This window comes from Capra hircus, chromosome 4, assembly GCF_001704415.2.
Source record: "Capra hircus breed San Clemente chromosome 4, ASM170441v1, whole genome shotgun sequence".
NCBI classification, from domain to species: domain Eukaryota; kingdom Metazoa; phylum Chordata; class Mammalia; order Artiodactyla; family Bovidae; genus Capra; species Capra hircus.
Genome location: NC_030811.1, coordinates 25,896,410 through 25,918,059, shown reverse-complemented (window position 1 = coordinate 25,918,059; position 21,650 = coordinate 25,896,410). Strand labels below are relative to the sequence as shown.

The 21,650-nt window shown below is 44.0% G+C and overlaps 2 protein-coding genes and 1 non-coding gene across 3 annotated transcripts in view; 2 read left to right on the top strand and 1 right to left on the bottom strand.

The window, feature by feature from the left end:
* On the top strand, positions 8,044-20,894 carry MEST. The gene is made up of 12 exons (XM_005679479.3): positions 8,044-8,302; positions 11,443-11,597; positions 13,369-13,448; positions 13,860-13,937; positions 14,061-14,197; positions 14,332-14,390; positions 15,478-15,518; positions 16,009-16,079; positions 16,319-16,420; positions 17,738-17,814; positions 18,633-18,696; positions 19,616-20,894. The coding sequence occupies exons 1-12, from the start codon at positions 8,277-8,279 to the stop codon at positions 19,731-19,733; spliced, it is 1,008 nt and encodes a 335-aa protein (XP_005679536.1). The 5' UTR covers positions 8,044-8,276; the 3' UTR covers positions 19,734-20,894.
* Positions 12,203-12,294, top strand: MIR335 (microRNA 335). Its single transcript, NR_129707.1, has one exon. It is a non-coding gene; the product is annotated as a microRNA 335 (primary transcript).
* The window catches only part of COPG2 (coatomer protein complex subunit gamma 2), a 143,328-nt gene continuing 142,482 nt past the window's right edge, over positions 20,805-21,650 (bottom strand). The window contains exon 24 of the mRNA XM_018046921.1: positions 20,805-21,398. Within this exon, the coding sequence (XP_017902410.1) occupies positions 21,268-21,398 (131 nt within the window). The 3' untranslated portion in view covers positions 20,805-21,267. The remainder of the gene's footprint in view (positions 21,399-21,650) is intronic.

Here is a 21,650-nt window from a genome sequence, read left to right as displayed (position 1 = left end):
TCTCCCTTCCTCCATACTCTCATGTTATCTGGGTGAAAGTCTTGCTCTTTTGCTGGGTGGCCAAGACCCCAGAGTCAGGAAACGTTAAACTTCAGAGGTTCTAAGAAACAGAGCTTTCAGTAGTAAAAGATCTACCAACAGATAAAATGATTCTGCAGAAGTTAGGTGGTGTTGCTCTGGTTCTAGCAACTAGCTCCCTGCTGGGTGCCATCTTGTTCTCTGCCCCCACTTCCTAGTTCCTGGCTGATTCTCAGGCCCCTCCTTCTCTGGGAACTCCCACAGAGCTTTGTTCACAGTTATATTACTCACTCATCAGCTTATGTATTTGTCTTTACCACTGAATTGGGAACTATTGAAGTTCTTAATAATAGCATGGACAGTAACAGGGATAGCAATAATATGGTGCTTCCGCTATGCTAGAAACTCTTCTCTTCAAACATATTAACTTATTGAGACATCGTACATCCCTCATGGTATGTTGCTATCCTCATCGCTGGTAAGTTTTTGACCATTGTATGATGACTCGTTCAATTTAGCTTTCTCTCTCTGCTCTTATCGAGAAGGAGTTTTGGAAAAAAAAAAAAAGTCTACTTATTAATGGTTTACAATCAGCAGTCCCTTAGCCAAAAAATAAATAAATAAAATCACAACATTCATATAATAAGAATAAATTATACAGAACAATAGCAGAATTGTTTTCTTATTTAGCCTGCTGCTGCTGCTGCTAAGTAGCTTCAGTCGTATCTGACTCTGTGTGTGACCCCATAGAAGGCAGCCAACCAGGCTCCTCCGTTCCTGGGATTCTTTAGGCAAGAATACTGGAGTGGGTTGCCATTTCCTTCTCCAATGCATGCATGCATTCATGCTAAGTTACTTCAGTTGTGTCCAACTCTGTGCAACCCAATGGACAGCAGCCCACCAGGCTCCTCTGTCCACAGGATTCTCCAGGCAAGAATATTAGAGTGGGTTGCCACTTCCTTCTCCAAGAGCTGCTAAGCTGCTGCAATCGTGTTTGACTTTGTGCGACCCCATAGATGGCAGCCCACCAGGCTCCCCCGTCCCTGGGATCCTCAAGGCAAGAACGCTGGAGTGGGTTGCCATTTCCTTCTCCAGACATTAAGGCTATTTATTTGGCCTTCTATAGCATCAGTTTAAATTAGAACACTCTTATTTCCATCTACTAGACTCGGACAGCTGTGTGTTTTTCCTTTAAAAAAGAAATTCTGTAAGCATTAATACTTTTAAAAGGTGATCTGTGATTTTTCAAATATCATTTTAATTCTACAAAACTTTTTGATGAATAGATAAACAGGAGCAGACATATCTGGGTTCAAATCCTGGCTCCACAGCTTACTAGCTCTGCAACCTTGGGCAAGCACCTTCATCTTTCAAAGCCTCAATTTTCTCATTCATAAAATTAGGATAATAATAGTCCCTTGACAGCATTATCATCAGAATTAAATAATATAATGTACATAGAAGAGTTTAGCATAAGAGTTTGGCACATAGCGATCAACAAATGTTTGTACAAGGGACAGAGATAGCACTGAGGGAGTGATATTATCTATAGAAAGCTTGTGGGGAAGCCTTGAAAGAGGTTGTGACACTGAATTTTCAGGAAAGAACTTTTTAGATAGACAAAGTGGGGAATAATGTATTTGGTAGGGGACAGAACATGTGTAAAGGAATGGAGAATAGAAACCACACTGTTTTGTGTGGTTCCTACACAGGGAACAACTACAATTAGCAACATTTGGTCAGATTATGAAGTTTTGGGAGGTAGGGAGGTAGGGGTGTTAAGAGAGAAGATACTAAAGGAAAGACCAGATTTTTGAAGCGTTTTCCACGACCAGTGACAGAGCTTGAATTTAGCACTGGAAGTAGGAGTTAGTAAAGAGTTTCAAGATGAAAGGAGATGTGATCTGATTTGCGTTTTAGAAAGGTCACTTTTGGCAGGTGTGTGAATATTGGATTAGAAAGGTGTGATTGTGGAGACCTGGAAAACCAATTAGGAGGCAGTAGTCCAGGTGAGAGATAATGAAGCCTGAACAAGGGGAACTGTTTGTTGCAAATAGAGGGAAGCAAGATGAATTCAAGATACTTTGGAGGGAAGTTGAAGAGGAGGAGGAAGGAGGGAACTTGCTCGGATTTGTACCCAAGGCTGCTTTCCTTTTAGCCTCGTTCCATCAGGCCACAGGTATTGGAGGAGATTGGAGTGGCTAATGATGCCATTAACAGTGATAGAGAATACTGAAGGTAACACAGGTTCTGGGGAAGGGGGAGCAATCAGTTTGTAGTGTGGGAAGGAGATACAGAACAGAGAGGGTAAGGAATTTCACTTAGCCCTTGTGGATTATAAAACGTGAGTGGGCCTCTTCATTTACGTGAAGAGGAATAGAAGGCAATCAAATATATGGATCTAGAGTTTGGGATAGAGGGAAGGGCTGGAGACATAGATTTGGGAGTCTTTAGGAAAACTATGAAGATAGGGAAATAGTTGAGATATGGAAGGCTCACCGAAGATCTCGGCATAGTTAATAACCAATCAAAGTATCACTTCTTGGCCTTCAGTTTTATCGCATGAAAGTACGCAAATTGGGCCCTGTAAAAGTTTATTCGTTTCTTCAGCCTCTTCTTGTTCGAGGCACAGCCTGCCATTTCATACCCTTCTCAATAGGTGGCGCTGACGCCTGACAGGCAGCAGCACAGGTTGGGTCGGGGGCGATGGGCACGAGCTCGGAGGTAGCGGCGCTCTAGCCCAGAGCCGGGTATTCGATGGCTTGGCTGGGTCTTCCTTGGGACCCGGGTCAGACCGAGGACCGGTGACCACGGGAGGCGCATGCGCAACGTGGTCCCCCAAACATGGAGTCTTGTAGCCGAAGTCTTTAAATCAGCAGCCCACCCGATGAGTGGGAATGAGCACACTCGGGGTAAGTGACTAGTGTGCGTGGACCACATCAACCCTGGGGCCAAGCTGTGTTAGTGGCCCGGGAGGCCGTAAGGACCGGCAGAGGCGTGCCGCACTACGCTGGGGTTGGTGGGTGGCCGCACGAGGTGTGAGCGCCACTAGAGAGGCACGTGGGCGAGGTCCTCCTCAGTCACCTAGAACCTCAGGGTCGGACGGAACACAAAAGTCCCCTAACCCTCGTCCGAGGCTCAGCCTGCTTGACCACCCCTCCAGGAAATCGGGTCTCGAGTTGCCGGGAAGCTGCGTCTTCCCGCTGTGGGACATCCTGGGTGATTGGGATGTCCACACGGGCCTGGACGAATGTTGGGGATGGGGGGGTGTACCGGGGGCGCACCCGCGCGGCGCTGGGTGGGTGGTTCTCGCTCGGAGTTGGAGCAGCCGAGTGCGGGGGTGCGCAGGTTCGTGACAAAGCCCTGCGGTAGTAGCCGGGGTGGGGCCCTGGAGGGACTGGTGGAGGAGGACAGCTGAAGGTGTGAGGTGTTGATAGCAATCGAGGAAAAGCAAAACACCTGCTTCTGGTTTGACTCATCCAGGCTGGAGGAATAATCTAATGTGGAATGTAGTTAAAAAAAAAAAGCGAGTTCTGTGCTGTAGCCCTTTCTTCCCCGGGCAGCTAGAAAATTGCTTGTCTGACTGAAAAACAAAACAAAACAAAACCTGTCTTCCTTAGAGGACTGTGATGAGCATCAGATGAGATAGTATACATGAAAGTGTAAAGAACTATAAAAATGCAAGATAGGATTCATATCGAATTCTTAAACTCATTTATCTGTGTGTACAAGATGTATTCCAGGTGTGGAACAGCTAAACAGGACCAAATGTGGGATTATGGGATGTGTCCAGTAATGCACAGGGTGTGTAAAGATACTTTAGGGGTGCTCAGTAGTACTGTAATCTGTCTCTTAAGTTGATCTTATCTGGTTAATGGGTTATTCAGCTCCCTTGCTTCTCCCCAAAAATGAGCCTGAAGAGGAAGGGAAGACACCAGTGGCTTTTTGGATATGTGGGTTAAATTGAATTGAGAGGGAGGTTGACATGACTGTATGGATAATTTCTTCAATTAGTCTTGCCCCCAACTTGAAGCATCATGTTGTACAAAGCGCTTTGGGCTGAGGGACACCCATGAAAGATCTTGTTGTGGATCTGACCCTTCAGGGAGGAGTGGTCACCCTGGCCAAGTTCCAGCACCTCTCTGAGCCTTAGTTTCTATCAGATGGGACAAGACCTTAAAGGTCATTCATGCATTCTTCCAGAACTTGCATACCTGCCACAGGACTGCCCAGCTCCTAGAGATGGCAAACTTGTCACGTCTCCACATGGCTGAGATACCTAGTCTCTCTAGACAACCCTGGCTATTGGAAAATTCTTTATGTTGAATCGACATCTGTTTCTCTACAATTTGCACTCATTGGAGCCATACAGAATAAAACGTCTAAACATCTAATGCTGCTTCCACAAATATTTGAGCACTGCTAACACATTTCCTTCTTCCACTCACTCCACAAGGCTTCTTTTCTTCCAACTAAATATGCCTGGTTATTTTAAACAGGGAGGCAGTGTGGGGTAGTGGAAAGAACGCCAGCTTTGGAGCCAGAACGCATCTGTGTTCAGTTCACAGTCCTTCACATACTAACAGTGCTCTGAGCTGCTGTATCTTTCTCTGAAAAATGTGGATGAAAATACTCATCTAGCAAGTTATTATGAGAATTAGGGATAAATTGAGTAAGGATTCATGCTATAGTAGGAGTTTAAAATATGACAGCTGTTACACCTTCAGTGACATAATTTGCAATGCATTTTAGTCAGTCTTCTGTGAACAAATTCCTGTTTATGTGTCTCTTAATGATATCTGGTCTGTAGAACAAAATAAAACACTTTCCGTGAGGTCTAACTAGCAAATAGAGTAGGATTAGCTTATTCTGGGTGCTTCTCTAATTACAGTCTACAGTCTGCTATGGGGTTTTTGGAGACATATCACAGACTCACTTTCAACTAAAATCATGAGTCTCTTTATGTGCAGCTGTTCAATCAGGTTTCCCCCATCTTGAACTTCTTTAGTTTATATGAATTGATAATTATGATTCTTGAAAGTGGCAGTCCCAGTTCTGTCCTGTTGTCTCCATAAATATCCTTGTGTTTGTCATTGTAATGACAAACTGGGGTCTCAAACTGGGGTTCAAAAAATATTATTGAACCCACAGTGCCAGCCCTTCTGATCTCACACTGCTGTTGCACATCAGCAGGCTAATAAACGTCAAACTTTCTACCCTCATCTTTGCACAAATCTGAGGTCTTACTATGTGAGACTGTCTGAGAATTGGAATGTGACAAGAATGTATGATAAGCTATGGGTTGAGGGAATGCTGCTATCTGTGATCTCGGTCAAGTGTGGTATTTGTGTCGAAGAACTGAAAGAGTGCACTGAGAGCCAGCCAGAGCTTTGGATTTATGTACGGTTACATGTTTTCTCAGGCACTTAAAATGTTTTATACTTTGGGCCAGATTCTCCCCTGGTGGAGGAAGCTTCTCTCTGTAAGTCGAGCACAGTTAGAAAACTCATTAACTGTTTGGCTCCTGGGGCATTCTCTAGCATTTTCTCCTGGCTTTAGCCAAGCTGATGTCTCCTGGTATCCTCTGCATTTTTCAGACTCCTTGCCTGTGCGCTGGGAGGTTCTTCCAAACAGGAATGCTTCCTTCACCTAAACGAGTTAGGGATTTGAAGTCCTTCGCAACCTACTTCTCCAAGGAAGGTTCTCCTAGCCCTTTGTCCGGGAGGGTTTGTGGAGAGCATCAGAATTTCACTAGTCTTTAAGCACGTCCCTTGTCCCCACCCCTCCCCCACCCCAGCGGTCTCCCCTCCTGTCTGCCCACTTGTTCCATGTGGGTGGACATGTTCCTTGGCTTTCAGAATAAGATCCTTTGTGAGAACGCAGTCCATTAAATACAAAATTTCCTTCATCTTGGATGCTGGTGCTTCTGGTGTGGTGAGGATAAAAGTAGGGAATTGTTTGTAGGACTCATAGGTTCATTGACAATAACTATGAGAAACTATAATGCCAAGTTTGTTTTATATTGTTCTCTTAGTTAAAATAGGAAAGTCTTTATTTTGTTGAAAGGACTGATTTAAATTTTGCTCAGTAATTAATTCCGTCCTTAAAAGGTGGCGGTTCCTTAAAACAGGTAATCCTCTGCTTGTTAAGGGGAGTAATTGAAATTTCATTAAGTAACCAATTAAGGCCGTAAAGGGTTTAAATCCAGCGGTGGCTCCTCATATTCTTTAGAACAAATTGTAAACTCCTTAGGATGAAATACTCCTAGCCTAATTTTTTGCCTCTCAGCGCCGTAGCCCAAAGGGTTTGCAATTTTCCCCAAAGGTCATGCGGTCCTGCACCTCCGGTGCTTCTCGAATGCCGTCCCCTCTGGTTAGAATGCCCTTTGTCTCTGGTAAATGTCTATTCATCATTCGAAACAACCCTTTCCCCCCTCTCCTTAATTGCTTCCTCCCCTGTGCGCCCTCAAATTCTTGCACTTATTCATGCAGTATTTATTAGGGGCCTGCTTTGTAGCCAGTGCCTTAGCGGGCTCTTGGGGATACAAAAGGTGAATAATACTTGGGCTCAGCCTTTGAGGGACTTGTGTGTTGAAGGGAGGGGACCAACCTGTCACAAAACGTTGCCAGGAAATTAAAGGGAAATTTTAAGCCGTTGTCAGTTCTTGGGTGTCATCCCTACCAGATGGTCAGCATCTCGCTTTAGTGGGGTGCCCGGGACCATGTCTCCTTGGCCTTTGCACCATTAGCTCTTAGCGTTCTGGAGGTGCTCAGCACTGTTTCAGGAACCTCTGAGGCGACATCTGTAGAGGTGTACCCTGAATCGCGCCTCACGTTTTTGGTGACAGCGTTCACAGACAGCGGTTTCTCCTGTGTCCGACTGGCGCCCCTCAGCTCCCTGGCACCCTGTGAGGCGCCCGGTGGTCTCGGCTGGCCGAGCCTTTCGAGCCCAGGATGTCGGGACCCTGGCTCGCCCGCACTCTGGGCAGCGGAGCTCCCGCGGTGGGCGCGAGTGGAAGGGAGGCCTGCAGCGCCCCCGCTGGAGGGAGCCGGCACCGCAGCCCGCACGTTTGTCAGGATTTCCATTTACAGCCAAAAAACCGAACACAGACATTCTGATTCTCTACACTTTTCTCTTCAAAGGTACTTGATAAATGCCTTTTAAAGGATTGTGGATGAAAAGGGGGGAAAATCCTCCCCTCTTTTCGGCACCATTGGGGCCCTCACATTGTGATTCAGTCTTACACAAATAAAGGGCGCTCCCGTCTCATCTCCTGTGCCTATCACCCCTGCTGGGTCGGGTCGGGTCGGTGCTGGGAGTGGGTGCCGCGGGAGGACTGCGGCAGGGCTCGGGCGTGCGGACCACGTCGCGCTGCCGCAGAGGACAAGCCCGCTGCCGTGGCCGCGCGCGAAAGAGAGCCTTGGTTTTCCGCAAGTTTTGCTGTCCCCCCCATCCCTTTTTCTTTTGCTTCTGAGCGGCCGTCCCATGAATCCGCCGAATAGCTCAGAGGTAGGCCCAGCTCGGCTTAAATCCCCACAGTTAGGGACCTAGAGGTGCTGGGAGCTCACAGACCGCTGCTTTGCCGCAGGCGCTTGTGCCGTTAGCTTCACTGTCCCCCCTGCCTCCGCGAGGATCGCCAGGCAAAAGCAGCAGCCCACAGCCCTGAGTCTCACTGCATTTGAGGTCGAGCGGCCACCTTTGGGGCTTGGGCGGGGGGCTTATGGGTGGTCTGGGGGAGGTTTTGGGGGGGGTCTCAGGAATTTGTGGTCTCTACCTGCATTGTTAATTCGTCGGAGCAGGGTTTTTGTTTGTAGAACCTGTGGTTCGGTGCTGGTGGAGTCAATACCCCTGAAAGTGCCTCCCCCCACCCAGGAGCTGCTCTAGGAGGGGCGCCCCCTCTAGTGCCAGCAGCAGGGCTGCGAGGAGGGGAGGTGGCTTCAGCGGGAGGGGCACTGCGGCGCGGTGGGCGGGCCAGGGGCGGGGCGCGGGTGGGCTCTAAAAGTCGGTGCCCACTCGCTCGGCGCTGCCGTGGCCACGAGCACCTCCTGGTGCATCCCGGCGGGTGGCGCCTCCTCTGCGGCAACCGCGCCTTCGCGCATTGCCGCAGCGCCCACCCCGGTGGCTGCCTGCCGCGGCCGCGCCGCCCTCCTGGGCCGTGGGCTGTGCCCCGCCGCCGGCCAGCCCTGCACGGCTGCGGGCGCTGCTGCGCGCCCTTTGCTCTGGGCCGGAGAGCAGGCGGCATGGGCTAAGACACCACGATGGTGCGCCGAGATCGTCTCCGCAGGTGGGTGCGTGGTGGGCGCCAGGGGTGGGGTGGCGGTGGCGATGTGTGCCTGGCTTGGAGCCTCTGTCCCTAAATGGGGTGCGGGCTAGCGGGTAAGACGTTGCTGGTCGGAGCTGGGGCTACCGGACCGCCACTCCTGCAGTGGAGGGGAAAATCTCGGGAGGTCGGGGGGCATGCGTTCTTGTCCTCTGAGCCCGCTCTACCTGCTTGGGAGGAGATGTCTCGCCCGAATACCGTAGAATGTTCAGAACGCTGGAGCTTCCTGAATTAGGATTTCTAGACCTCGGTATCGCTCTGATGCAATTTAGAATTTCTAGACCCTGGGCGTCGCCCTGTGCGATTTAGGGTTTCTAGACCCTGGTATGCCCCAGGGTTAAGATTTTTAGACCCTGGTACTACTCTGATGTAATTTAGAATGTTTAGACCTCAGTATCACCGTGACATGATTGAGAATTTTTAGACCCTGGCATTGCTATGGTGCGATTGAAGATTTTTAGATCCTCGTCACCCCTGCACAATTGACGATTTTTAGACCCCAGTACTCGTTTGGTGTAATTGAGTGATTCTAGACCTAGGTTTCACTTTGACGCGACTTAAGATTTTTAGACCTTGGCATCACCTTGGCGCGATTTAGGGTTTCTAGACGTGGGTTTTGCCTTGGCGTGATTTAGGGTTTGAAGACCCTGCGGTCGCTGTGGCGTGAGTTACCGCATAGGTGTGACTAGAACTGACTGTGTTATCACGAAGGCGTAAGTATTTTTTAGATTTAAGTAACAGGAAGCCAAGTGAGAATGATGTGACCAAACTGTCATAATATTACCCATGAATTATTTGCACTGGTTTACAAAGTAGTGGGCTTCCCAAATGGCGCAGTGGTAAAGAATCCTCCATTTGATGCAAGAGACGCAAGAGATGCAGTTGGATTGGGAAGATCCCCTGGAGAAGGAAAGATCCCCACTCCAGTGTTCTTGCTTGAAAAATTCCATGAACAGAGGAGACTGGTGGGCTACAGTCTATGGGGTCACAAAGAGTCGGACACGATCGAGCGGCTTAGCACACACACACATGCACAGAGTAGCTCACAGTCTCCCCGCAATGCTGTAAAGTGGGCAGGTTTGGTAGTATTAAAATGTGTGTATTTTTCCTATTTACAAGATAAAGGCTCATAAATGTTCATTGATTTCTGGAAGGTTTGTTACTGGCATTTGCTGAATTTATATTCTTAATTCTTGGTTCATCAAATAATGGAGATTTTAATCAAAAAATGTTTAATCCATTTAACCTACTGACTGCCTGATTGCTTTCATTATAACAGTCCTAAAATATTATTAGGGGCATTTTTACTGAAGTAAGTAAATTTATGGCTTAGTGAGGGGTTGCCTCTTTGCTTTCTTAGAGTAAAAGAGAAGGAAGAGGTGGCGGATGGTGGTGCCCAGAAACAGCGTCTGTTCATTCCTGGGGCTACCACTGCCCCCCCCCCCAACCCCAGGAATGGAGGGGGGAGCCGCCTCCCGCTCCTCTCCTCTAGTATCCCCTCCCTGACTCTCTGCTGAGTCACTGCAGATACACTGCTGCTGGAACCTGTAAATGAATGAGAAGTATGGGGAGATCAGGAAGGATGCAATGCGCAGGTGAAAATGTATGTCCAGGACAGGTAGCATGGAGAAATGATAACCTAAATCTAATAATAGCTTTTGTCACCTCACCTTTTAAGGAGATAATGGGATGCAGCCTACTACTGTGATGGGGTGAATATTGTGATATAATGATCATGTTCAGGGTACTTTTTCTAATCATTTCTTAATCTTTCTGTCTTAAAAGATAGAACCAAGTCACTGACTATTTTATGGACATATACTTCGGGGGCGGGGGGTGGAAAGACTGCCTTGGCATGCCTTAAAATAGGCAAAGGAGCTGAGATTCTCTGTGGACCTAAAACCACAAGTTATTTAAAAAAAATAGCTCTAAAATAAATATTAGTTTGTTAGGGATTGTGACCAGATTACAGGTAATATGGTAGAAGGGTGTGTGTCCAGACAAAGTCATTTCCACCAGGGCTTTCACAATGAATTCTGCTTGTTTATAGTTCTGTATTCTTGGTAATTCTTAGCTTTAGCAGGTATTTCCATTCTGGCTATTTTTAAGAGAACATCCATGCTACTGATAATTCTTTCCTTGGTGTGACCCTCAGGAGTTATAAGCTAGAAACAGAGGGGACTGTTTCTAATTCCTGTTTAGCACTTGTCATTGTGGATAAACTGACCTGGACCTTCAAAGTCGTGGGCATGAAAAAGTTGGGTGTGTAAATCACTGCCCTCCTCCCCAAAACAACATCAGTTCTCAGGTTCTCTGTCTCCTTTTGGGTGTGGGGGGAGATGGGGAGTAAGGGGCATGCTAATAAATAAATAGGGGTGCTTCCTTAAGAGTCTGCTAAGAAAAGCAGAAATAAAATCTGCTGCTCCACTGCCTTAAGAGATTAGATATTCAGGGTCATGACAAAGCTGCTTATGTTGGAATGTACAAAGCACCTATCTTCTTATTTTCACACTCTTTACCCCTAGCAGTTTCTCAGCACAAATCTATATAGTAGTATCAAACTGGGCTTCACTGGAGTCAGAGGGTTGATAAATATTAGAAAATCAAGAGCAGCTCTCTGCTTAAGGACATGTGATGTCTACATTTTTTAATGAGTTAAAAAATACATATATGTAAAACATTTTACTGGTGGGGGGCCAGTGGGTAGGTGGTAGAGCTTTTAGAGTAAATATAAGGGAAATACCCCTATCCCCCCAGGGAATGCCTTGATAAAAGCCAATGCAGTTACTTAAGTAACTTGTCTTCCTTTTACTTTATATAAAAACCTCTACAGCACAAGGGGAGGGGCTGCAGAGTAAAGTGGGGAGAAGTTGAGGGGGAAAGTTACATATGAAAATAATCTATTTTCCCTTAAAATTAGAACGATGACCAAATATGGCAATGGCCGTAAGGAGGCAGAGTACATTTTCTGCCATGGTTGACACGGAGGACAAGGCAGTCACCACACAGCGCAGAAATTCCCCCTCTACTTGACCGGTTTGGGGCCTGCAGATCATGCGCAGTGTCACCTGCCTGCTCACACCAGGTTTCTGATTTTCCTACAGGATGCGGGAGTGGTGGGTCCAGGTGGGGCTGTTGGCGGTGCCCCTGCTTGCGGCCTATCTGCACATCCCGCCCCCGCAGCTTTCCCCTGCTCTTCACTCATGGAAGTCGTCAGGCAAATTTTTCACCTACAAGGGACTGCGCATCTTCTACCAAGGTAAGAACAGGGCTTTTGGAACACTGCATGTAAAAGGTCCCACGGGTCCCATTTTGCGTCCATTGGTCTCTGTCGCCCCTCTGCGATGGAGGCAAAACCCTTTTTTTTTTCTGTGCAGTGTTCATTTGGAGGAATGGACTAATTTCTCTCATTACCTTGACAGCAGGGAAGCTCACAGGAAACTGCTGGGAGGGAGAGAGGGTGGTGGAGTTGAGATTCCAGTCTGCAGACTGACTTGTTCATTTACTTTGTGGTCTGATTTGTAATGATAGACAGTACTGGCTTTCTCTTGTGAGTGCCCCTAGTGTCAGGTAATGTAAACAGCATTCATAGGCACAGCTACCAGTGGTTCTGTTCCTCCCCCACCCTGGAGTTTATTTTTCTATAAAGATTATTTCTTATATGCATAACTGAATGTGATTTAAATATTATACCTTTGTATAAATTAACTTGCTAATAATTATTGTCATGACTGCTACTTATCGACTGCTAATTATCTTCAACCCTCATTATTTCATTTAATCTATACAACAGTACTTGGAGGTAGGTGCTGTTCTTCTCATTTTATAGGTAGAGAAAATGAGAAATGAGATCGGAAAAGATTACTTTTGGGCGGGGGTCAAGAGCAATAACGAAAAATGTTTGTCATAAACCGTTTTTCATTATTGCTCCTGACCTCCTCTCATTTGCTGTATTCGATAAAAAGTAAGTATATAATTTTCTTTATGTTGGTCACTTAGATTGTTTCCAGTTTTTCAGTGCTTTAAATAGTTGATGTTGAGGGGAAATCTTCATGTATGTGTTAATTTTTTCCTTTTTTTTTTTCAAACAGTACTACTTGTAAATGAAATGATTTATTTGCGTGGATTCTCAAGACTAAGACGTCTAAAGTATATAAAAATTTTAATTGCTTCTAACAAATTATTTTTATAAACCTCATTATCAAATTCTCATGCCAGTGGTGGTGTATGAGTCTATCAGTTTTAATCTAATACTGTTAGCAAGGCTACTTACTCTTTAAATGCTTGGCTAATATAAAAGATGTTTATATGCTAAAAAATGTTAATGATTATGTTGATTACCCTTTTTTATAATTGTTAGAATTTTGTAGTATTCGAGCATTACGCTTTTAATATTCGACTGAGTCTCCAATGCGGGAAATAATAGTGTTGGGCAAACAGCATAAACTGAGCTCACTGAGTTGAAGAAGAGTTACTATATTTTAGGGAATTTTTGTGAGGCTGTTCATTACTAATAGGTACACAGAACTTGTAGTTTGTAAATTGTGAGTGTACTTTTAATAACTGTGAAACTTTACTGTGGAAAAGCAATTTACATAACAATAATACAGAATAAAGGGAGAAACAGGGAAATATTTTAAAAACCTAGGTGAAAGTAAGGGGTCTGCCATCAAGTATTTTCATATAAAGTGAGCTATTTACATTAAAAAAAATTGAAGTATAGTTGATTTACAATTAGTTTCAGTGTAGAACATTAGTGATTCAGTATTTTTATAGACTATGCTCCACTTAAAGTTTTTATAAAATATTGGCCGTATTTACAATTTTTAAATATACTGGATAAAATAAAATAGTTATCAAATGTTCTTACCTAAAGCAATAAGCTTGCATTTTAAAAAGAAATGTATTATTTTAATGTAATTAATTTGGTCAGGGTTTCTTGACCTTTATACCAGATTACTTAGATTTTTTTTACATCTTCAAAGTTATTTTCTTACAGAGTTGGCCTAACTGCTCTCTCTCCTTCCCAGACTCTGTGGGTGTGGTTGGAAGTCCGGAGATAGTCGTGCTGTTACACGGCTTTCCAACATCCAGCTATGATTGGTACAAGGTAATAATATCAGACTTCTAGGTCCTACTATGCCTTTAAAATCCAAAATCAAGGATTTTCGTGCAACAGCAGAAGGCTTTTATGTATCTGAGTTGCTTAATAAAATAGGATTAAATGTAGAACAGTTTCTCATTTACTGTAAAGGAATAAAAAAAAGTCTTTGGGCAATCTGGGTGGGATCGTTGCCAAGTTAAAAAGTGCTCGAGTTCCTCCCTCAATTGAGATTAATTATTAGGAATAAAGCACTTTCCGAGAGGATCATTTGTGGGCCTGTGGTGGTTTCATGAGACTTTCCCTTTATCAAAGGCTGTTTGTTAAGCTGAGATAGGGATGAAACTCCTTTGTTCCTGTAGGTTGGAGATGAGGAGGAGCAGGATTAGAAGGACCAAACCATCCCTTTCTCTCTTGTAGATTTGGGAAGGTCTGACCCTGAGGTTTCATCGAGTGATTGCCCTTGATTTCCTAGGCTTTGGCTTCAGTGACAAACCGGTAAGCGGCATCTGGATGGTACAGCGTTGAGGGTTGGGGGTAGGTGAGGATGAAGGGATTGGCCTGGCAGACAGACCTGCACCTTCGACTTCATCCTGTGTGTCTGGGCTCTCCTCTTTCTAGAGGCCGCATCACTATTCCATATTTGAGCAGGCCAGCATTGTGGAGGCACTTCTGCGACATCTGGGGCTCCAGAGCCGCAGGATCAACCTGTTGTCTCACGACTACGGGGACACCGTGGCTCAGGAGCTGCTCTACAGGTTAGTGAGGCCATGACTTTCCTACAGGTTTCACTCGTCTAAGATGGTAGAAGTACATTCTTTCTGGCCCTTTTCCCTCTTGGGAGTTCATCTTCACTGGCTCAGTTAGCTGTGTGTTTCCCTCCCCTTTCTAGATTCAAGCAGAATCGATCTGGTCGGCTTACAATCAAGAGTCTGTGTCTGTCAAATGGAGGTAATTGCATGGAGGAGGGTGGGAAGTGAGGTGTAGCCTAGAAGGGCCATGTTTGGAAACAGCAGTGACGTCTAAATGGTCGTCTGATGGTACTGCAAACAGACCCACAAAAAGGAGTGGATCTTTACCTCTCCTATGCCATGACCACTTTTGTAGTCTGAAGAGATGTACTGACCCTTTCTCAGAATAATGTTTTTTAATATAGAAAATAAGATTACAAAGGAAACTATCCTGATATAAGTTAATAAAAAGGTGTGTTACCATAAGATAGGGTATAGTAAGATTTCTAAATGTGTTTAATGCATATTCCAGCACGATCTCATGGTGGGTCTGGTAACAGCTGTGATCAGGAGCAGTGGGGAGTGCAGATGATGCTTCACCGGCTCTGCAGCTACTGCAGTGGGCTCTGCAGACAGTGGAGATGCAGCCACACGTGCTTCTAACACTGTCGTGGTGTGTTGGAAACTCTCAATTCACAGCAGTGCCAAGTTTCAGTCGCAAGTTAGAGAACCCTTAATTAGGCCTTTTGGAGATGTTTCCTGTTCTTTGCCTGCCATTGAACCTAGCTTGTAAATCTGTGAATATATCCAGGTGTCCCTCAAATACCTTAGACTACCTTAAGGGCAGATGGGGAGAGGAATCTTTTTATCGGTCATGCTCATAGCTTTCTCTCACAGACTCTGGGGGAAAAAAAATGGAAATGGGAAAACTAGGTTTAAGGACCTATACTTCCTGAAAAATATCTGGTTTCCTTTGCAGCCCGAAACAGTAACAACACTATGCATTCCAAGGAATGGGTGGAATCGCTAAGGGGAGCAAGTCTAGTCATTGCCAGTGTGGATGACTGAGGCATATTTTTCCCTTTTCTCTGCAGTGGGGAAAGTAATCCTAGTGGGATAGAATCTGACCTGGTAAACACAATTCCCTGGAGAATTAATAAATGACAGTACTAAGTTTGTATTTGTAATTCTGTTTTTGGCAGAAAAAGCCGCTAAGGTGACTAATCGGGTGACTAGTCTCTGATGATGAGTCTCTGTTTGGCCTAAAATTGTTGGTAAATGACTAACGTAAGTCTCTTCTCCTACAGGTATATTTCCTGAGACTCACCGTCCCCTCCTTCTACAAAAGGTTGGTTATTCCATCAACCAGCTCTTTAATAGTTTTTCAAATTTATACTGACCTATGTAATGCTGGGACCTTTATAAGGGCACATACCTGCTGCCACAGGCTGTAGTTAAAAAATCTATTTCTTCCTGAACTTATATGTTAATGAAGTTAATTTTGTCCTTAATAAAGGAAAAGCAAAGCAGTAGAAGTAACCCTAGATAAGCAAAGACTTATTTCTGAAAATGAGATCAATAACTATTTTTGGAGAAATACAGCTAATGTTTCAACATTATGGGATCCTCAAATCAAATATATCAGTGTAGAATGTAATTTTAAAGGAAATTACAAGTAGGTTTGTCATCTATGAGAAAAGAATGTGGGTAAGCAAATCAAGAAACTGAAAGCCAGTGGGTTTAGTTAAAGTTCTTTTTTAGTTCCTAGTATAAAATTTTATATCCTGGCTAGTTGTCTTCTTTCCTTGGAATCCTGAGTTTTACTTTTATACCTATAGCTTCTCAAAGATGGAGGCATGCTGTCACCCATTCTCACACGGCTGATGAACTTCTTCGTATTCTCTCGAGGGTAAGTTATTGTTAAAGACGGACTTACTTCAGCCCGTGAACAGTGTTGCTGCATTAAAACTCTGGGCCAGATCTTAGGGCTTGATACTTTAAAGGTGTTGACCACTTGCCAGACAAGTAGTAGGAGGAATTCATAAAAACCAGTCAAGGGTTGGACATATGTGACCTGACATGCCAATCATACTTGATGTGCTGAGCTCTTCTCACACTTAACCTTTCTGCTTTTTTGGACTTATTCAGTCTCACCCCCGTCTTTGGGCCATATACCCGACCTTCTGAGAGTGAGCTGTGGGACATGTGGGCAGGGATACGCAACAATGATGGGAACTTGGTTATTGACAGGTAAGAAATAACCTTTGTTTTGGTTTCCAGAGACACTTTTTTGGGGAAGTAGGGAAAAGATGTGGGATTGTGTTCTGTTCTTTGCTTTCATAACTTCAAGAAGAGTGCTTATGACGTATGAGGCAAACCAAGAAGTCCTGCTCTGTACCTTCTAAGAAGAAAGAAATTGAGAATAGTAACCACTGAGCCTAAGCCATTTGGTACAAAAAGTCTGGATAAACAGCTGCAAATTCCAGTGCTAATTCAGTTTGTAACTGGCCGATTGACTGGTAAATTGTCTTTGGACATTTTGTCAGTAGTAAGTGCTTCAAAATGTATAATCGTAATTCTGAAAGGTGCCTAATTCCTCTCTCAAAGTATAGATTTCTTACTTTTTTGTATCCTTTCTATAGCAACAGGGACTGAGAGGGAGGATTCTCTGTCTTGTACAAAGACTTCCCATCCTTTGGTTCAAATGCTTTCACAGAGAGACCCTGAGATAGGATATCTGGAACTGCTTGGGATACAGCCTCTTTGCCAGCTGGGTCAGTGTAGCTTCCAGTGTTTTAACTGGTGGCTCCCCTGGGAATTGTGAGGTCGAAGGAGTAATTCCTCCTCCTCACCTCAGACTCACCTGGGATCCTTGAAGATTCATCTTAATATAAAAAAAATTGGAAAACAAAGTCCTCTTTTAAAATTCCCTTGTATTTTCAAGAAAGTAAATATTTCTACAAGGTGATGTTTTAAGTTCACAAAAACAATTGCCAGGCACAGTTATTAGAGCACATGAGTTTGAGTTCTGACATCTTACACTGTAGGGAAAGGACTCCTCCTCCATTTTATCTGTGGATAATGCAGGAGATGAAGCTTTGTGCTCATGAACTTTTACACTGAGAATTTTAGAAGTAGATGTCAATTTACAGATTATGCAGTTGAGTCCTCTTAAAGATGAGAACTGAGGTGAAAGGTTACTAACAACTTTTGAGTCACAGAGCTAGTTAGTGGTGGAGCCAAAATCAGAACTTTAGACTCAGACTTTAGTCACTTTTAATCCAAAGTAATTTCCAGCCTTACTAGATCTCAGTCCCTGCTCCATAAACACAGAGAACCATTCATTCTAACATTGATAGTAGGCATGATCACTGCCATAGCTACACAGTAGTGAACTCTAGAGGCTAAGAGAAATGAGTAAGTTAAGTGGGCCATTCCCAGGAATGGCAAGGTGCTTCTGGATTAAGAAAACATAGATTGTGTTCCTTGTGGTTCCTGTCAGGCCTTTGCGTCCATAGAGCAATAGAAGTTTCTTGTTTTCCTCTTGCCGACTTGTCTGTCCTACAGTCTATTGCAGTACATCAATCAGAGGAAGAAGTTTAGAAGACGCTGGGTGGGAGCCCTTGCCTCTGTATCTATTCCCAGTGAGTATTTCTGTTATTTCCTGGCCGGAAAACTGAGGGACCATGGGCTTAAGTAATTGCCAGACCTAGCAAATCAAGATACAAGATACCCAGCTAAATTTGAAAATAAATTTCAGATAAACAACAGATATGTATTTAGGATAAGTATATGCTGTGCAGTATTTGAGACATACTAAAAAAAGTTCATTATTTGAAGTTCAGATATAACTGGCCACCCTTATTTAATCTGGCAACCAGGGACATGTGTTGTAGAGAAGTATATAAAACATTGAGTTCCTATCGCAGAAGGCGTTGGTGTCGGTCAGTGCGATTAGACCACTTCCTGTGCTGTGCACTGTCGGTAGTTGCCACATTCAGTGCTGAATTGCTGGGACGACAGACTGTTTAGATTACTAATCAAGAGGTTTATAGGTGGTTTCTGCTCATTTGTCTTTTCATTCCTATGGATTTTAAAACAGTGCATGGTCTCACAAAGAATAATTAGTGCTCAAGATATCACTGGTTGATTTCAAATGTCAAGGGTCAATTATAAGTGAAGAGAGACTTAATGACAGTCTCCTGGATTTATAAAATGGAAATGGTGGAAGTGGGGCTTATACCTTTTGGTCCAGGGCAAAGAAGATATGAAGAGAATGAATGGGTGTTTATAGGTGAAAAGGTCTCAAATGGACTAATTTTTAGGCTTATTCTCATGTTTTGTAAACTACTTATTGAAAGAAGCTAGGTTTTCTATTATTAAAAAATTATTAAAAATTTTTTTGAGGGATAATTTTATGGTGTGAGAGCTGTTAATAATTCATTCCTCTCCCCTCTCCTAGTTCATTTTATCTATGGGCCATTGGATCCGGTGAACCCCTATCCCGAGTTTTTGGAGCTGTACAGGTGAGTCTCCCTCAGGGGTCTTTGTTTTCCTGATAGTGGTGAACAGGACTGCCTGCTGAGGGCTGTTGCTCTAGCCTGTCTCTGACCTCACTGGCCATATTATTCATCTAGGAAACACTTAATAGAGGATGAACTGGGGAAATCTTAACTCTCACATAGTGTAAACATCGAGACGTTCAGTTATACGTTCTCTTGGTTTCTACAGTCTGTTTTCACTATCATGGTTATCAGTCTACATGTATCACTCTACAGCTCCAAGGTGTACAGGTAAGGAGAAGCTATTGTGTGGACCAAGGCATAGAAGTGGATATATTTTAAATGTTTGCTTTAAGTTTGATTGTAAAGCCAGCTCATCGGCCTCAGCTGAGGAGACTCTGCGGGAAGAATGAGCTGTGGAAAAGTGCCTTCTCAGGTTGTTGTTCTCTCTAGGTACTTAGTCGGAAGGTGTCGGAATATGAGTGCTTCACTGACAATGTCACATAAAAATGTTCCATACCTTCACATGGCCTAGTAGAAACAACCCAGTAGTAAATAGCTTGCATTTAATTTTAAACAGACTACCCTCTCATCTCCTCAGGGTAAGCAAGGTCTTTTGTCTTTACTCGGACAGTGAGTTGCTGAGTGGCCACTTCCCTAAGGAGCTGGAAGTCATCCTGCTCTGACCTGTGTTGCATATGTGTTGTATTTTCACATTGTGCTCTGTTGGAATATTTAAAACTAGTATGAATACATTATAAATGGAATTGGCATGTTTATCTGCCTAAAGATACAATTCCAAAGTAGAAGGTGAATAAGCTCTTTGTTGGTTCTTTCCAGTGTGGTATGTCCGCAGGGGCATTTACTAGGGCTGCCCACTGGCTTACACCCCTCCCCCTCCCTCCAGCCTCAAGTTCACCTCCATGCTGTTCTCTTCCACTAGGAAAACGCTGCCGCGGTCCACAGTGTCGATTCTGGATGACCACATTAGCCACTATCCACAGCTAGAGGATCCCATGGGCTTCTTGAATGCATATATGGGCTTCATCAACTCCTTCTGAGCTGGAAAGAGTAGCTCCCCTGTATTCCCTCCCCTGTTCCCTTATCTGTCGTGTAATCCACTTAGGAAGAAATGCCCAAAAGAGGTCCTGGCCACCAGACACTATTCTCTCACTAAAGTCCACCTGACTCACACTGGTGAACAGCACATAGTAAAAAGCCAGCAGAAGGTGTAAGGTGACCTGATGGTCCCCCTCCCATTCCTTTGACATCTGATCAAGTATATGGACTTGCCTTTGTCTTTGTGTTACATAGGAAATTATGATGGGTACTACCACTCACGGATGCAGAAAGATAGATATGCGTTTGCATAAAAGTCTTTGAAACATTTCTGTGGACTTTTCTGAAGTATTTGGAAATGCTGATTTCTGGCCCAGTTTGGAATTATCTAAAGGTGCTGCCTTCACCTTGCCTTGAATGGCTTTGAGTTCTCTAAGTGACACAGCTTCAAGTGAGAGTGAGTTTCCCTTGTCATAACTTTGGATTTAGTTTCATTAGCTGCTTCTAGTTGTAGACATTTTGTTAGACTTTGGTTTAAATAATGTAGTATTCTAAGTATACTTCAAGACTATGATTTCCCTACACTTATTATATATATAAAGATACTAAACCAGCAGACACTCTAGCAGACCTTAAACATGTCATTTGAGTAAACTGAACTAAATCCAAGCTATTTACAGAATTTCCTAAAATCACAGGACATTAAAGACAGGAGCCTCTGTGCCAGAGATTTACTGTTATTTTGCTGTTAGAACTGATCCTTCCAGCTAATAACAGTCAGACTTTTCATACCTCAGTGCATAGAAGCATGTCCCTCCTGAGCTAGTGGAGAGGAGGGGAGCGTTGTACAGTCCAAGTCACTGGGCTGAATGTATACTGACTGCTTAACTTCTCATTGGTTGTCCCAGAGAGGGTTCCTCATGTAGCTCAGCAGTTCCTGTACTTTACAGACAGGAAAGTTCCAGAAACTTAAAGAACAAAGTCTGAGAGGCCTATGAGCAAACGGTGCTGAATACTTTTTTTTTTAAGCCACAGTTTCATTGTCTTAGTAGTTAAAGCAGGATCATTAAGTGGTGATTTATATTTTTTTTATTAGCAACTTCAAGTATAACAACTGGAATAAGTGTTTATTTTCTATTAATAAAAATGAATTTTGACAAAAGTGGACTCTGGCTCCCCCTCCCCCACCACCCCTCTGGGATAAAAGCTTTCCAACATTGCCAGGAGCTTTCAGATACACATTAAAGAATTCAATGAAGTTAAGCAGCTGGGGTATAGGATAGTATTTGATTTTCAAGCTCACCAAAAGCTGTACTATCATACCAAAGCTGAACAAGTGTATTAAAAAGGAACAACAACAGAAAGACATGCACAAGGACAGACGTTTGCTTGATCTGCTGGCTCAGGGCCAAATATTTAATTTGCTTTTTTGAAGTCATTAATTTTTAGAAGTATGATTCTGGGAAATTCATGCCAATAGCCTGAAAGCCCACCGACAGTGAAGGGTACATCAATTTCAACTTGCCCAGTAAAACCTTATCCAACAGAAGCCAAGATAACATCTACAGGTGTTCCCTCTTTGCTTCTGACAGTCACCTGCATGGTCACCCCATCTGCTAAGGCCAGCCTGGACCTCACCAATAAATCATAGCCACCTCTGTATACACCTGAGAGGAAAAGAAGTGAGGAAACCATGTTAAGAACTCAAAACAAGCTCTGAATAATGAAACTTCTCATGCTCTGCCTGCATTTCCTTTCTATTCGTTTAGCTTTTCTAGAGATTTGTGCCTATGGTGGAAACTGAATCCTACATACAGATTCTAAATACTCTTTTATACTCCCATAATACCAGGTACACAGAAGGTATTCAATAATACTGATATGGAGTACTTAAGGTGGGGGCATTGGTAGCTATAGGA